The sequence below is a fragment of the Rhinopithecus roxellana genome, chromosome 14 (assembly GCF_007565055.1).
Source record: "Rhinopithecus roxellana isolate Shanxi Qingling chromosome 14, ASM756505v1, whole genome shotgun sequence".
Lineage (NCBI taxonomy): Eukaryota > Metazoa > Chordata > Mammalia > Primates > Cercopithecidae > Rhinopithecus > Rhinopithecus roxellana.
Genome location: NC_044562.1, coordinates 25,469,011 through 25,482,226, shown reverse-complemented (window position 1 = coordinate 25,482,226; position 13,216 = coordinate 25,469,011). Strand labels below are relative to the sequence as shown.

General features: G+C 45.5%; 1 protein-coding gene across 1 annotated transcript in view; it reads right to left on the bottom strand.

The window, feature by feature from the left end:
• WDFY1 (WD repeat and FYVE domain containing 1) overlaps positions 1–11,683 on the bottom strand; it is a 77,428-nt gene extending 65,745 nt beyond the window's left edge. The window contains exon 1 of the mRNA XM_010356040.2: positions 11,452–11,683. Within this exon, the coding sequence (XP_010354342.1) occupies positions 11,452–11,588 (137 nt within the window). The 5' untranslated portion in view covers positions 11,589–11,683. The remainder of the gene's footprint in view (positions 1–11,451) is intronic.
• Positions 11,684–13,216: the final 1,533 nt, after the last annotated feature.

Here is a 13,216-nt window from a genome sequence, read left to right as displayed (position 1 = left end):
TTCACTGTTAGCATAAAAACAATTTTTTGTGATCCTTGTGCCATCAAGAAGTCTAGAAACTACTCTGATCACTGAAGAGCAGGAATAATCTAGCCAGGCTGGAGTACATGGAGGATCCAGGCAATACTTTCTTACATGACAAAAAGTCTGGCCAGGCACAGTGGCTGAGACCTGTAATCCCAGCACTTTGGGAGGCCAAGGTGGGTGGATCACTTGAGCCTAGGGGCTTGAGACCAGCCTGGCAACATAGCAAGACCCTGTCTCTACAAAAATAAAAATAAATTAGCCGGGCATGGTAGCACATGTCTGTTATCCCAGCTACTTGGCAGACTGAGGCTGGAGGATCACTTGAGCCCAGGAGTTCAAGACCAGCCTGGGCAACATAGTGAGACCCCCATCTCTACAAAAAAATCAAAAATTAGCCATGAATGGTGGCGCATGTCTGTGGTCTCAGAAACTCAAGAGGCTGAGGTGAGAGGATCGCTTGAGCCCAGGAGGTGGAGGCTGCAGTGAGCTCTGATTGTGCCACTGCACACCATCCTGGGAGACAGAGTGAGACCCTATTTCAAAAAAAAAGTCTCAAACTCTATCCATAGCCTAGAAGTCTTGAAACATAAAGGAACCACAAAGAAGCACAGTTTGTAATAAGGAACAGTAGCCTTTTTTTTTTTTTTTTTTTTTTTTTTTAAGAAAGAGAATCTTACTATCACCCAGGCTGGAGTGCAGTGGCACAATCTCAGCTCACTGCAACTTCTGCTTCCCAGGTTCAAGCCATTCTCCTGCCTCAGCCTCCCGAGTAGCTGGGACTGCAGGCGCACAACATCTCATCCAGCTAATTTTTGTATTTTTAGTAGAGACAAGGTGTCTCACCACATTGGCCAGCCTGGTCTCAAACTCCTGACCTTAAGTGATTCACCCACCTCGGCCCCCCAAAGTGCTGGGATTACAGGCATGAGTCATGACACCCAGACAGTGGCCTATTTTTAGATTATGTTCCATGCTTCTTTTTCCTAACAGATTTGTTGACTGATTCAATCAAACTAACACTTGAGACATTACTATAAGCTTTACACTGTTTTACATGTTAGAAAAATTTTATTATTTTTTTTTTATTTTTGAGACAGTCTCACTCTTGTCGCCCAGGCTGGAGTGCAATGACACGATCTCAGCCCACTACAACCTCCACCTCCCAGGTTCAAGCCATTCTCCTGCCTCAACCTCCCCAGTAGCTGGGATTACAGGCATCCACCACCATGCCTGGCTAATCTTTGTATTTTTAGTAGAGATGGGATTTCACCACATTGGCTAGGCTGGTCTCGAACTCCTGACCTCAGGTGATCCACCCATCTTGGCCTCCCAAAGTCCTGGGATTACAGGCATGAGCCATTGTGCCCAGCCAGAAAAAATTTAAAGGTCACCATTTAATTAGTAAAGGCAAATATGTAAATGAATAACAATAATAATACAATGTGGTAAGAGCTATGAGGACTACAAAAGGGTAGATTAATGTTAGGGAGTGGGAATGGTGGGATAGTGGGTTGGGGGATTTGGCAAACATTGCAGAAGAAGTTCGAATGGATGAGAGGGAGTTAAGCAAACGAAACTGAGAAGAGGATTTCAGCGAGGGAGAGCAGCGCAGCAGTAAGAAGCCTCTTTGGGATACTGCAGGTATCCCAGGAATTCCATACTAGGCTGTATTTTCTACAAACCATAACCTAGAAACCAAAAATGCCCCCCATCAATACTGGTTTCACTACAAGCACCCTCATCTCCCCATTAACCTTTGAAACTGGACTCTACTGATGGAAAGTATCTAAATCAAGTATAAAGAGGAGGAGAAAGAAAGAGAAAGTCAACTTTTTACTTAAAATTTCTTTGACGGTGGTCTGCTGTAGATTCATCTTGACCTTGAAGAGAAGTGTTCTCAGCTAAGTAGTATGTGGTTGACAAAGAAAAATGAATGGTTAAAGAGATTATTTCACCATGAAGTATGACAAAAATACATCATGAAATCAGTATATATGTGCTCATATCTTCATAACTCTCAGAAAGATTTACAGAGCACACTTTGTAGAGAGGGAAGATGAATACCTAAATTCTAGAAACAAATATTCATTACATTACAATCTGCTTCTTAGGAAAGAACTAGCAGATTATTAAAGGTAAACGCAGCGGAGGAAATGTCTACTGTGCAGAAATGGTTAAGTCTGTATCATTCAACCAGTGGCTAGTTATGCAGTACCTGGTAGAGTACAGACTATGTGGGAAGATAAGGTGAATAAACACAAAGCAACAGGAACTAATACCTGACTGTAATTAACTAGGCATCATCAGTAATATACTAGGCGTGTTGAAGGAAGCTCAGAAAGGACAGAGAATGACGGGCTGGGAAGAATTATTCAACGGAGGAGGTGGAACTTGAAGTGGATCTAGGAGACAAAGGAGGGTTTGAATACAGGAGAGAGGGCAAGGGAGGTTCCTGGTGAGGAAGGCCAAGGCACCCAGGTGGGAAATGTACCAGATGTGAGTGGGGCAGAACACACATTGACTTTACTGGACACAAAAGAATCGTAATAAGTGAGAGATAAAAGGTGGAAATAAAGCTTAGCAGGGACCAGTTATGGAGTTCCCAAAGTCTTTTTTTTTTTTTTTTTTTTTTTTTTGAGACAGATTCTTGTGGCTTTATTGCCCAGGCTGGAGGGCAGTAGCACGATCTCAGCTCACTGCAACCTCTGCCTCTTGGGTTCAAGCAATTATTGTGCCTCAGCCTCCCAAGAAGCTGGGATTACAGGCATGTGCCACCACACCTGGCTAATTTTTGTATTTTTAGTAGAGATAGAGTTTCACTATGTTAGCCAGGCTGGTCTCAAACTCCTGGCCTCAAGCAATCTGCCTGCCTCAGCCTCCCCAAGTTCTGTGATTACAGGCATGAGCCACCACATCCGGCCCCCAAAGTCCTTTTATAGACATGATTAATTAAGGAGCTAATGAAAGGTCATGAGCAGGAGAAAGACACAATAAAAGCCTGGTTAAAGATATGAGATTGCTGGGACAGCTCCAAGTACAGTATGCTGGAACTCAAGGAAGCCAGTTAACAGGCTTTGAAAGATGAGGTTTAAAAGATGATGAGGACAAACACTCGGGTAATTATGGGCAGGTGGGCAGAAAAGAGTTCCCACAGCAGGCCTGATGCTGCTGTCCTTAGAAAGGCTTGCTTGCAAGGTTGGCCCTTGGCAGGTGTCTGGGACCTCGTTTATTCGGAGGGGGCCTCACCATTCCCTAACTCCTAAGAATGGCTCACTGTGCTTCATGCCTGTATAAAATATGTGGTTTATGCTGACCACCTACCTTCCTTCTGGGAGTCTGCAATTTTGGTACATGTTAGGCCAAGGGTGCCTACATGACCAGCCTCTAACACTGAATAAAGTCTCTAATGAGCTTCCCTGATAAACAATATTTCACCCATGTTGTCTTAATTCAATCTGAATTAGCATGTCCTGTGACTCCACAGGAAGAGGACCCTTGGAAGCCTTGTGTCTGGTTTCCTCTGGATTTCATCCATGTGCTGATTTTGTTTTGCGTCTTTTGGCTATGATAAATCACAGCCATGTGTATGACTATAACGTGTCAGTCTTTCTAGTGAATCAATGAACCCGATCTTCAGGATCTCAAATACAGCAGGGGAAAGATGTCTCAGGGAAACTAATCACTGACATGACCTGCAAGCAACCAAATATGGAAATAAAGAAAAGCCATGACTCAAAGACAGTTCTAAGAATTTAGGATTGTAAACAACTCCTCCAATGGTATTGTCCTATTCAAACAGGGAAATTTTTTTTATTTGCACACATGCACGTGCACACACACACACACAGACATGCATACGGAGTAAGTAGAAACATTACTCTTTCATAAGATTAAAGTAATAAAATGCAAAATAAATGGGAATGAAAATAATAGCAGCTTAAAACACTTCTATAGCTGTGCCAGTTTAGTCTTTGATAAGATTAAAGCAATTAAATGGAAAATAAATGGAAATGAAAACATTAACAGCTAACACTGTATAATGTTTTCTCTGGGCCAGGCAGTGTTCCACATTATTTAATTCACCTAATCCTCACAAAACTCTGTAAAGCAGGTACAAAATGGACTCACGTCCATTTTGTACATGAGAAAACTGTGATACAGTGAGGTTAAATAACTTGTCTAAGCTCACAGGGCTGGGATTCAAACAGGCATTCTGGCTCCCAAGCCTCTGTTCTTAACTATGCTATAAAAAGAAAATGATTGTAACAATGAAGGCTCACTCTAACAATACAGGAGTAAATGTGTGGCCGCCCAGGCCTCCTGCCTTCTCAGGTCTTCAGTTTATTTTATAACACAAATTAAAGCCTACTTGTAGGCTCTGCATGACAACGAAAATACAGCAGTTAACATCCTGGTTTTCTGTATTAACTACTGAATTCCAGCTATGCCAGGCTTCCTCCCAGGCATAACACTTAAAAATCAAGTTGTTTATTTAAGATTATTTCTATGTGAACAATCAGTAAATACACAAATTTTTCCCCAAACCGTCTTAATAAACTTAGATATATCTAAGTGGAAGCAAATATATTAAATATTTGGTATAATTTTTAAAAAAGGAAAATGCTAAAAAACATCTAAAAGTTGGTTTTCTGTAATCTTTACTCTTTCCCAGCCTAAGTGCAATATCTTAAAACAGTTTAAATCACATGAGATTTATCTTTAACTTGGGACAAACAAAACTGAGTTGCCTGCAGAAACCAATCTTGGCCTACAAGCCCCTAATGCAACAGTATAAGCACGTCCATCCACAAACTCTGTTTCTCAAAAGTGAAGACGGTAGGCCTATAGCCTTAACTGATTTATAAGGCTTTATAAAGCTTTTACCTTTTAAAAATTGTATCAATCAACTGACTGTCTACAGTTTTGGTGCAGTCCACAGCAAAAAAGTCCAAAAAGCAAACATATTGGTTCCTACTGTCTCACCATTTTAGTTCTGTTCTGAAAGCAGAGTCTTATTTTCTGTTTCCCCTACCAGGAAAGTCATCACTGTAGTTCAAATTCTTAAACCTACCACTGAAGTTATCTTGTTTTTGTTTCTTTTTTTTTTTTTAATACAATTTCTAGATAGAAAGACGGTCCTACTTTTTAGCTGGTGCCAGGCATAGTGACTCACGCCTGTAATCCCAACACTTTGGGAGGCTGAGGAGGGCACATTGCTTGAGCCCAGGAGTTTGAGACAAGCCTGGATGACATGAAAAAACTGTCTCTACTAAAAATACAAAAATTAGCTGGGCGTGGTGGCATGTGCCTATAGTCCCAGCTACTTGGGAGGCTGAGGTGGGAGGATCAGCTGTGCCTGGAAGGTAGAGGCTACTGTGAGTGGAGATCATGCCATTTCACTCCAGCCTTGGCAACAGAGTGAGATCCTGCCTCAAAATAAACCAAAGACAACAGCAACAAAAAGAATTTTAGCCAGGTATGGCGGCACAAGCAATGTAGTTCCTGCTACTCAGGAGGCTGAGGCAGGAGGATCACTTGAGCGCAGTTCAAATCTAGCCTGGGCAAAACAGTAAGACCTCATCTCCTAAAAAAAAAAAAAATTAATAATACTTTACAAAAATTCTTAGTTCCAAAGTTCAGGAAATTTAAACTAAAGTTAAAAATACTAATTTAGGTTTAGCAAGAGTGAAATTTAAAGAGCTTAAGGTAATTATTACTTTAGCAAAATACAAATGACTTCATACAAGAAGTACTATTTTCTATTAACCATCCATGACACCTTAATCCACAAAGGTTTCTAAGCAGAACCCTAAGCTAACCACCCGAACCACTAATGACCTGTGACTCCCAGGTATAATGGCATTAAGCTTTGATATTCCATATTTGCTTAATACTTTTTGGAGGGCTGATCGTATCTAGCTTTGTCATATGTAGTTTGATTACAGTGAACTAGGTGGCTATCTGTGAATGACCCCAGGTAAATATACCCCAGAAAGTGACCAAAAAAAAAAAGAGGGGGGGGATAAAATGTAAGCAGTATTCTTTTATTTTTATTTATTTATTTTTTTTTTGAGACAGGGTTTTGCTCTGTCACCCAGGCTGGAGTGCAGTGGCACAATCTCAGCTCACCTCAACCTCCGTCTACTAGGTTCAAGTGATCCTCTCGTCTCAGTCTCCCAAGTAGCTGGGATTACAGGTGCACACTACCATGCCTGGTTAACTTTTGTATTCAGTATTCTTTCTTGGTGATTGTACATAGGCAAGCACAGTGACAAATAACCCTCCTTTCTCGTAGAGACGTGGTTCTAAGTGTAGTCCCTGGACTAGCAGCATCAGCATCAACGTTACCTGGAAACTTGGCAGAAATACCAACTCTCAGGCCCCACCTGACTTTCCAAATTAGAAACTCTGGGGGTGGGGTCCAGCAACCTGAGGTTCAACAGGACCTCCAGGTGATTCTGATGCACACTCAAGTTAAAGAACCAGTGTTCTAGAGAGGCCAGATAAACAAGTACGTGAAGCCTGGACTGGGGTTTCTCAGTATCAGCACTATTGACATTTGGGGCTCAATAATCCTTTGGTGTGGGGTATAAAAGGATACTGAGAGGCATCCCTACCCTCTACCTAGATGCCAGTATTAGTCACATATGGTATTAGTCCATTTTCACACTGCTAATAAAGACATACCAGAAACTGGGTAATTATAAACAAAATGAGATTCAATGGACTCACAGTTCCCTGTGGCTAGGGAGGCCGCACAATCACAGTGGAAGGCAGAAGGCACGTCTTACACGGTAGCCAACAAGAGAAAAATGGGAACCAAGTGAAACGGGTTTTCCCTTGTAAAAACATCAGATCTCCTGAGACTGACTCATTGCCACGAGAACAGTATGGGGGAAACTGCCCTCATGATTCAATTATCTCCCACTGGGTCCCTCCCACAACACATGGGAATTATGGAAGCTACAATTCAAGATAAGATTTGGGTGGGGACACAGCCAAACCATATCACCTCCTTGACGTCATGACAACTAAAAATGTCTCCAGATATTTCCAAATGTCCCCTGAGGGTAAAAACCACCCCTGGCCCAGAACCACTGGCCTAGATTTTACGAAAGCAGACACTAACTTCAGGAAGACCTTCATACCTTTCACTTTTCCTCTCAAAATGCTCTCAGCTAGTTCTCACTGCTTTCAGCGTTTGTAAAATGAATTCACTTCAGCTGGACCCTACTTTAAATGTAAAAAGCTACTGGCTTGTGCCTGTAATCTCAGCACTTTGGGAGGCCGAGGTGGGTGGATCACGACGTTAGGAGTTCAAGACCAGCCTGACCAAGACAGTGAAACCCTGTATTTACTAAAAAGACAAAAGTTAGCCGGCTGTGGTGGCGAGTGCCTGTAATCCCAGTTACTCAGGAGGCTGAAGCAGGAGAATCGCTTGAACCTGGGAGGCGGAGGTTGCAGTGAGCCGAGATCACATCACTGTGATGCATGAAGTACATAAAGATTACAAATAGTCTCATTTGTTCAGGCCAAATTTTAGCACCAAATGAGTTTTCAGGTCCAATTTACACACACACACATACACACTTCTGACGTTTTGAATGCACTAAATTTTGGAACTGCTGGTAAGAGAAGGGGACTATATCTACCTTATAAGGAGGGAGTGTGAGGATTGAATCCAGTAACACATAAGGTCCAATTCTGTACTCATAAAGGGACTTTCAACAGGTTAGCTATTGTTATTTCTAAATTACAAATTCCAATCATGTCATTTGCTTGTTTTGAACTCTTTGATGGCTCTGCACTGCCTGAAAAATAAGGTCCAAATTCCTAAGAGTGTCACACAGGAAGACCTTTCCAAAACTGGATGCTTGCCAGGCATGGTGGCTGACACCTGTAATCTCAGCATTTTGAGGGGCTGAAGCAGCCTCCTCTTCCTATGTCTTCCCAGCACTGGATGCTGAGTCCAGGGGTTCGGGCTGCAGTGAGCTACGATCGCACCACTGCACTCAGCCTAGACAACAGAGCAATACCTGTCTCTAAAAAACAAAAACTTTTTCAGACAAAGTTTTGTTCTTGTTGCCCAGGCTGGCGTGCGGCGGCGTGATCTCAGCTCACTGCAACCTCCGCCTGCCGGGTTCAAGTGATTGTCACTGTACACCTTTTGCTCTGGTCACCTAGAAATAGCTATGGTTCTTTCTCTTACAATTCCCTCCCATCCTTTCCTCCTTCCTCTGCCTGGGATGGGGGTGCATCCCTCCTTTTTTTCTAGATGCCACTCCTCTATCCATGGAGACCAGCTCAAAGACCTTCTCTAGGAGGCTGTCCCCATAACCTGGCCCCAGCCCAAAGAGCCTCCCCTTCCTATGTCTTCCCAGCACCGGATGCTGACTACTTAGGTGCCATCTCTTACTAGACTGTTCAGCCCTTGGGAAAGAGCAACTTAGCTGTCAGCTGTCTCTCTCCCCGACAGGTCTAGCATGGGCCCCACACATGTGCTGGGATTACAGGTGTGAGCCGCCTTGCCTGGCCAAGGTACTGTGGCTTTTGACCCCTGTTGTAGCCTCAGGGCCTGACACTCAAAAAACTTTTTCTAAATGAATGAGTAAATGAGTGAAGAGCATGACACGTATTTATGACAATGTGAAAACAAACCACCATGGCCAACACCAAGAAAAAACCCACGCCCATGTGCTTTCCCTACATCTCATGAAGTGTAGCACCTACTAAAAAGGTTGTTCTCCCTTCAAGGAAGTTGCAAGAGCCTGAACACAACAGAAACCTCAAACGCCAACCCCCTCCTGGTCCAGTCATCTACCTGGGCTCTGCAATAACAGCGGTGCATGAGTGAAAAAGTGAGCAGATGCAAGCTCCCCTAGAACGTTTCAGTCCCAGAGCAGCTCAGTAATCACTTTCCAAAAACATTTATCAGCACTGCTCCTGACCAGCAATCTCAAATATTCAGCAACTTACCCAACACGCATGAGTCATGAATAAAATATTTGACTAAATAAAGGCTGCTAACTTTTAAAGACTGTCTTTTGCATCTACATTCACATCATGCAAGAGTCATTATTCTGGCCGGGCGCCAGTGGCTCATGCCTGTAATACCAGCACTTTGGGAGAGGGAGGCGTGTGGATCACCTGAGGTCAGGAGTTTGAGACCAGCCTGACCAACATGGAGAAACCCTGTTTCTACCAAAAATAGAAAAATTAACTGGGCGTGGTGGTGGGCGCCTGTAGTCCCAGCTACTAAGGAGGCTGAGGCAGGAGAATCGCTTGAACCTGGGAGGCGGAGGTTGCAGTGAGCCGAGATCACACCACTGCACTCTAGCCTTGGTGACAGAGCAAGCCAACATCTCAAAAAAAAAAAAAAAAAAAATCATTATTCTGCCCTTGCCTTTTTCAGGTCCCCATCTTCTCCCCATGTTTCATGCACTCGATCTCTCTCACTCATTTCTGCTTTACACACCCACACCCAGGTCCTACCAATCACTCCCCTCCATGTTTGAAGTCAGCTACAAGTGAACCAGCAAGGAGAGGCCACTGCCTGCTCATAACCAGCTTGTTATCTAATTGAGGAAAAAGGCACAAGCTCCCTCAAAAGCAAAATCCAAAGCACCAACAGGAGTTGGGGGCTTCATGCTTTCTCTTCCCATTCAGGACAGGGTCCAAGTTACTTCAAAAGGTATAATTACACAAGACTAGAGACTATGCCTTCAGCTTTAAGAGAACAGCAGTACCTTCCATCCTCCAGAAAGCCTTTGGACTTGTGGACTATCCCTATTTAAGACGGCTCATTGCATCAAGGAAACACAGTTTCATTCAATAAACATCAGTCATTTCCTTCAAATTCCCACCGGAAAGCTACTGACATTGTAAACCTTTAGGATTTGAAAGACGCTAAAGTTTAAAGTCGAATCATAAATATTGCTCCAATCCAATCACTCAGGCCCAGAGCTGGTGGGAGTCCTGGACTGCATTTCTGGCTTCATCAGTATCTCTGTGACTTAGCGACAAGCTACACCTCCACCAGCCTCGGTGTCCTCTTAGGAGAAATGAGAAAACTGGACCCAATCAGTGTTTCCCAAAGCGCGGTGGGCATCCAATGCCCAATGTCACAGTACAAGAGAGGACTCTGTGTGCACGCCAATTAACACGTTTCAGTTATTAGTTTACTCTGGTGAGTAATGTTAGTTTTCCTAATGATATAAATAAAATTTCCTTTTAAAATAAATGCATCTAAATCTTTTTAAAAATGAATCACTTTCACAAAAACCTATTTAGTAAATAAGAATTCAGGTATTCTAGCAGCCATGGCAAAAATAACTGATCTAGAGGCCTGGCGTGGCGTGAAATCCCTGAGTACAGGAGAAGGAAGAGAGCGAAGGCGGTTGGAGGTTCCTCGCAAAGAAGCAAACCCGGGCACCAGTGCCCGCGGCGACCAGCTGCCGGTCCTCCAGGCTTCCAGAGGAGACGATTTGGAACTGACCCGGGAGGGCCAAGAAACACCTTCCGAGTACCAGGCTAAACCCCGCAAGGGAGAGAGACCGGGACGAAGGTCCCAGGCTACTGCGACACCGCGGGTCGGGGTTCCCTGGTTGGAGGAGCACGGTGGGACAGGGGTCCCGGGCTGTAGGGGCGCGGTGGGCTGGGAGGGGCGCGTTGGTGCGCACTAGAACAGGGGTCCCGGGCTTGAGCAGCGCGGTGAGACAGAGTTCTCGGGCTGGAGGGGCGCGGTGAGACAGGGGGACGGGCTGGATGGGTGCGTTGAGGCGTACTGGGACAGGGGTCCCGGGCTTGAGCGGCGCAGTGGGACAGAGTTCCCGGGCTGGAGGGGTGCGTTGGGGCGCACTGGAACAGGGGTCCCGGGCTTGAGCGGCGCGGTGGGACAGAGTTCCTGGGCTGGAGGGGTGCAGTGGGACAGGGGATCCAGGCTACAGGGGCGCGGTGGGACAGAGATCCCGGGCTGGAGGGGAGCAGTGGGACAAGGGTACCGGACTGGAGGGGCGCGTTGGGGCGCACTGGAACAGGGGTCCTGGGCTGGAGGTGCGAGGCGGGCTGGGAGGGGCGCGGTAGCGCGCACAGGAACAGGGGTGCTGGGCTGGAAAGACGCATTGGAACGGGGTCCCGGGCTTGGGTGGCGCGGTGAGACAGAGTTCCCGGCCTGGAGGAGCGCAGTTCCCGGGCTGGAGGGGCGCGGCGGGACTGGGGTCCCAGGCTGGAAAGGTGCAAGTCGAGACTGGAGGACCGGCGGGAGGGAACTAGGAACCCGGCGGAGCTAAGAGGCACAGAGTGGGTGTGGGGCCGCGCTGCCGGGGGGAACACCCTCACGCAGGAAGGACCCGGGCCATGGACCCCACCGCCCCCACACCCCGCCGCCGCCGAGTTCGGGCCGCCCCGGCTGCTCCCGGGGCCTACCTGTCCTCGCTGGCCGTGATCACGCCGTCCTCCTTGGGGATGAGCAGCGCGGCCGTGACGGCGTCCTGGTGCCCCTCGATCTTGCTCAGCAGCACCGGGCGGCTGCTCTGCGGCCTGGAGTGGATCTCGGCCGCCATGTTCGCGCGGCGACTGCGGCTGCCTACTCGGCAGGCCGCCCATCAGCTGACGACTGGGCGGGAGCGGACGCTCCGGTTTCCCTTCTGCTGCTGGGGCCTCGTGGGCGCCGCGCCGCCGTAAGCCCCCGAGTGCTGCCGCCGCACCGCCCGTATTGCCTGGGGATGCCGCGCAAACCAAAAGTCTGTGGCTGGGAGAGGACCCCAGAGGGCGCCTGCGGAGAAACGGGGAAAGTAAGGAAGGTTTAAAAGTAAAGCCATTTACCCAGGAATAAATTGAGCACCTGGAGGGGACAAGGAATTGTCCGCCAAACCAGAGATTTCAGAAATAACAATACTACATTTCATCCATTCGAAGAAGCCATTGTTTGAAAGACACACACTTTCAGAAATGTTAAAATGTGAAAAAATGTAGTGCATCTTAGAATCTTTGAACTACAATAGATGGCATTCATTGAGTGGTAACCATATACCAGGCATTAACTCAGTGTCTTTGGATCTCATTTAATACTGATAATCTTAAGAGAGGAAGAAATAGATGCTCTTGTATTCCCATTTTAGAGATGAGAAAACAACCAGGTAAGTTGATCACTACCTTAAGATTGCATAGCTATGAGAGGAAGAAAAGCAACCCTTGATCTCCAGGAGCTGCCTGGTACTATCAGCCGAGCTTTGGTGTTGCTAGCAGGTGTTTACTTCCTGTGGAACATAAACATCAGACGAAGCCACTCCATAATCACATCTAAACACGGCCAAAATATGAGCAATGTACAAGCCACAAAAATTACCAAACATCCCCCTACCCTGGCCCATATGAGTGACTCGTATTTCTTTATTAATTATAATGTTAACCGCTATCTAGTCTTCCTCCATTTAGATAAGATTTATTAAGATATGCAACCTTAGAATTATACCCATTTCCTGACAACATCCAGTCCAGAGGAGAACCTCTCTTCCTTAAGCCCTCCCAGGTCACCTAACACCAACACAAATCCTTTAATAAAACTGTACTTTACCCAGACACCTCACCATTCCCAATGGTGTGTCTTCTCCCTCCAACCAGCAATCAACCCCATTTGTTCCTGGTGGTTTTTGGCTAGAGGTCATTGACAACTAGTAAGTTCAAGAGCCAAGATTTGGACTCAGGAAGTCAATGACTCCAAACCTCTGACCCCACTATATTATTCTGACACCTGAATTGCAGAATTGCATTAGAACTGTACTATCCACATGACTATAGAGCACCTGAAATGTGGCTTGTCCAAATTGAGATGTAGTACAAGTGCAAAATACTACTGGATTTTAGAGACTTAGCACAAAGCAAAAAAGATGTAATATAGTTCATCAATAATTGTTACAATGATTACATGTTGAGATGATACTATTTTGGATATATTGAGTTAGATACTATTAAAATTAATATGATCTGCTTCTTATTTTTTTAAGGTAGCTAATAAAAACTTTAAATTACAGATGTGAATCACATGGTACTTCTATGTACAGTGATGTACTAGAACTTTTGTTTTTGTTTTGTTTTGTTTTGGTTTTGGTTTTTTGAGACAGACTCGCTCTGTCACCCAGGCTGGAGTGCAGTGGTGCGATCTCAGCTGACTGCAACCTCTGCCTCCCAG